We start from the raw sequence: 2,671 nt of genomic DNA on the forward strand, positions 1-2,671 counted from the left end.
TACCTTGTATTGTCAGGTTTTTCAAATGATGGAGACGTTTTTAATTTATTTAATTAATTTTTAAAATTAAGATGATATTTAAATCACAAAATTCTTGGTAACAATATCATTTTTATGTTCCGGGCTCTCGCTCTAACGTCATTTAATTTTGTCATTTTTGTACATTCACTCTTAAATTTGCTCCCGATTTGTGTGAACTTGAATTAAAAAAATAATTGCCTTCGAAAGTACAAAAAGACTACCTTCCTTTTTGGTATTGGTGTATGCTACTAAAATTATTTAAAATATTCATTATTACCCCCTCATATAATATCTTAGGTCTGTTCCAACTCATGAGAATAGTCATAAATTCTTTTTTTTATTTTATTTTTTTACTTAAGATTAATTAAATAATTGATTTAATTTTTCACACGTCTCAAAAAATTATTTCATCTAATAATTAATAGAGAGAGAGCACGTGACTCTCCTTGTAAAAAGAATTTTTAAGAGCATTACTTGCCTAATAATAATACCATTCTCTTATATAAGTAATTAAAACTATATAAAACTATTGAAGTATGTGCTTTAATAATATATCCTCTTTTTCAAAGCATATCTTTGAAAATTCTAAGTCTTCTCAAAATCATAACCCTGCATTGAAAAAACGTGTTAGTAATTGGCATTTATTTTATTTTATTTTATTTTTACTTGACAATGAATCGGATCAAATTCACAGATTATGTTTTATCTAAATTATTTATTATTATTTTTATAATTAATATTATTTATTTATCTTCTAACTATAACACAGTGGATAAAATTTTAATTTAATATTAGTTTATATATTTAAATAATTATTAAGTAATACATCTTTGAGTCTATTAAATTATAATTAACTAATTAAATTAATTAATATATTCTTTGAAAATATATATATAAATTTTATGGATCGGACTCACGGATTTTGACGGCTCAATCCATGAGTTATATATTCGATTTTTTTGAATTCGCCACTAATTCGTAAGTATAGCAATCCGATCCGCACAAATCTAATTGATTTCGCTGATTCACGGATTATATACACACCCTTAATTACCATGGATGTGTACGTGGGATGAAAAAAAATAAGAAAGTCTATTTATTTACTTTTTTTTGAATTTAAAACGTAAAAATATATATAATGGGTATTTTTAAAAATTGAATAGAAATATCAAAATATGTGAGAGAGAATCATAATTATCAAATCAGTACAAGAGGCATCTGGGATGCTAAAGAAGCTGGGGGATTTCAAGACTGCAGGTGACCCATTTACGCAAGGGGGGTTGTCCTCCTTGTTAAACAAAGTTTATCAAAGGCAAAGTTCTATGCTAAAGAATTTGCAAGCTATGAAGATTAGGCTTGATAAGAAGTCGAACAAAATAAAGGCTTGGAGGATGGTATACAATGTATTTTTTGGGGTCACTTCTGCCTCTGTGCTGATATGTTCTGTTGTGGCGACCGCGCTTACTTCACCACTGGTTGTGACGGCGTTGGCGGCTGTGGCTGCGGCTGGGTCGAATTTGGCGTCAATGGGTGGATGGATTAATTCCCTTTGGAAGAAGTATGAGAATGAGGTGGAAGGACAGAGCAAGATGAAAACGAGTTCAGTAGTTTATGGGACTTCCATTGGGAAATGTGAGTTGGACAGCATTCGAGTACTTGTGGATGAATTGGAAATTAAGGTTAAGTCACTGTTACATACACGTGAATTTTATTGTGAAAAAGAGAAAAATTTGACGCCGATTATAGATGAGATCCAGGGGAAGCTGCGTGTGTTTAAGAACTCCATTGAGGATTTGAGAAAACATATTGATAAATGTCGCGGTGATATAGAGATGGGGAAGAACAAGATCATGGTGATTATCAGAAATTACAAGAAGTGAACCTAGGTATGTATTACTTGGTCCATTTACTAAATATTTATCTTTTACTGAGATTAATTTATAGGATGAGTTTTATTGTGAGCTAGGCTATGCAGATTCTAAATTTCCCCTTTATATGAAAATATCATTATTTGCTAGCTTTAGTAGACTGATTTCGCATGCTTCATTTAATCGAACTATTGCTGAGTGTTACACTAAATTTGGAAGTTGTTAACTTTGTTAGTTGGTTGATTCAAGAATGATTAATTGGTAAACCATATATGCACTTTACTATAATATTCTTGGGCAACCTTTTCTGGAGGGAAAAAGGTAATTAAGTAAACTATATATGTGTATATATATATATTTACATTTTTTTTTTTTCTTTGGAAGTTGAAATGGTATATGTTTTATAGAACTAAAAAATTAAGAGTTATAATCCTGATCAGGTTGTAGATGACTCCGGTGAAGCGTTGTTGGAGGATGGAATCGAATGACCGAAGAACTGAGCCGGGTCGACACGCGTCCCCGTAGGCCATCAGTTCAGGCGCGATGTCTGAATATCGATGCTGTTGCTTTAGTTTGCTAGAATCACCACCCATTGTTGTTGTTGGCCTAAATGGAAATTTGAGAGACTGGGTTAGAAATATAGGTAGGGGGTGTCCGTGTCATCAGTGAGGACTCAGAAATTTTTTTTGAGAGGGAAGAAAAAAAAAAAAATTTGAAGATAATTTTTTAAATAAAATAATAAATATAAAAATTAAAATTTTTATGACTTGTTTGATTCTTTA

The 2,671-nt window shown here is 30.9% G+C and overlaps 1 protein-coding gene across 1 annotated transcript; it reads left to right on the top strand.

Annotated features, from left to right (window-relative positions):
- Positions 1-1,243: 1,243 nt before the first annotated feature.
- On the top strand, positions 1,244-2,337 carry LOC132307359 (UPF0496 protein 1-like). The gene has a single exon (XM_059805087.1). It carries the CDS (start codon positions 1,245-1,247, stop codon positions 1,899-1,901), a length of 657 nt encoding a protein of 218 aa, XP_059661070.1. The 5' UTR covers position 1,244; the 3' UTR covers positions 1,902-2,337.
- Positions 2,338-2,671: the final 334 nt, after the last annotated feature.

This window comes from Cornus florida, unplaced genomic scaffold, assembly GCF_030987335.1.
Source record: "Cornus florida cultivar Cherokee Brave unplaced genomic scaffold, ASM3098733v1 CherokeeBrave_3.0.0_Hap2_Chr05, whole genome shotgun sequence".
NCBI lineage: Eukaryota > Viridiplantae > Streptophyta > Magnoliopsida > Cornales > Cornaceae > Cornus > Cornus florida.

What these genes read in the sequence shown, in the direction of transcription:
- LOC132307359 (XM_059805087.1), top strand. Translation starts at nt 1,245, where the DNA reads ATGCTAAAGAAGCTGGGGGATTTCAAGACTGCAGGTGACCCATTTACG.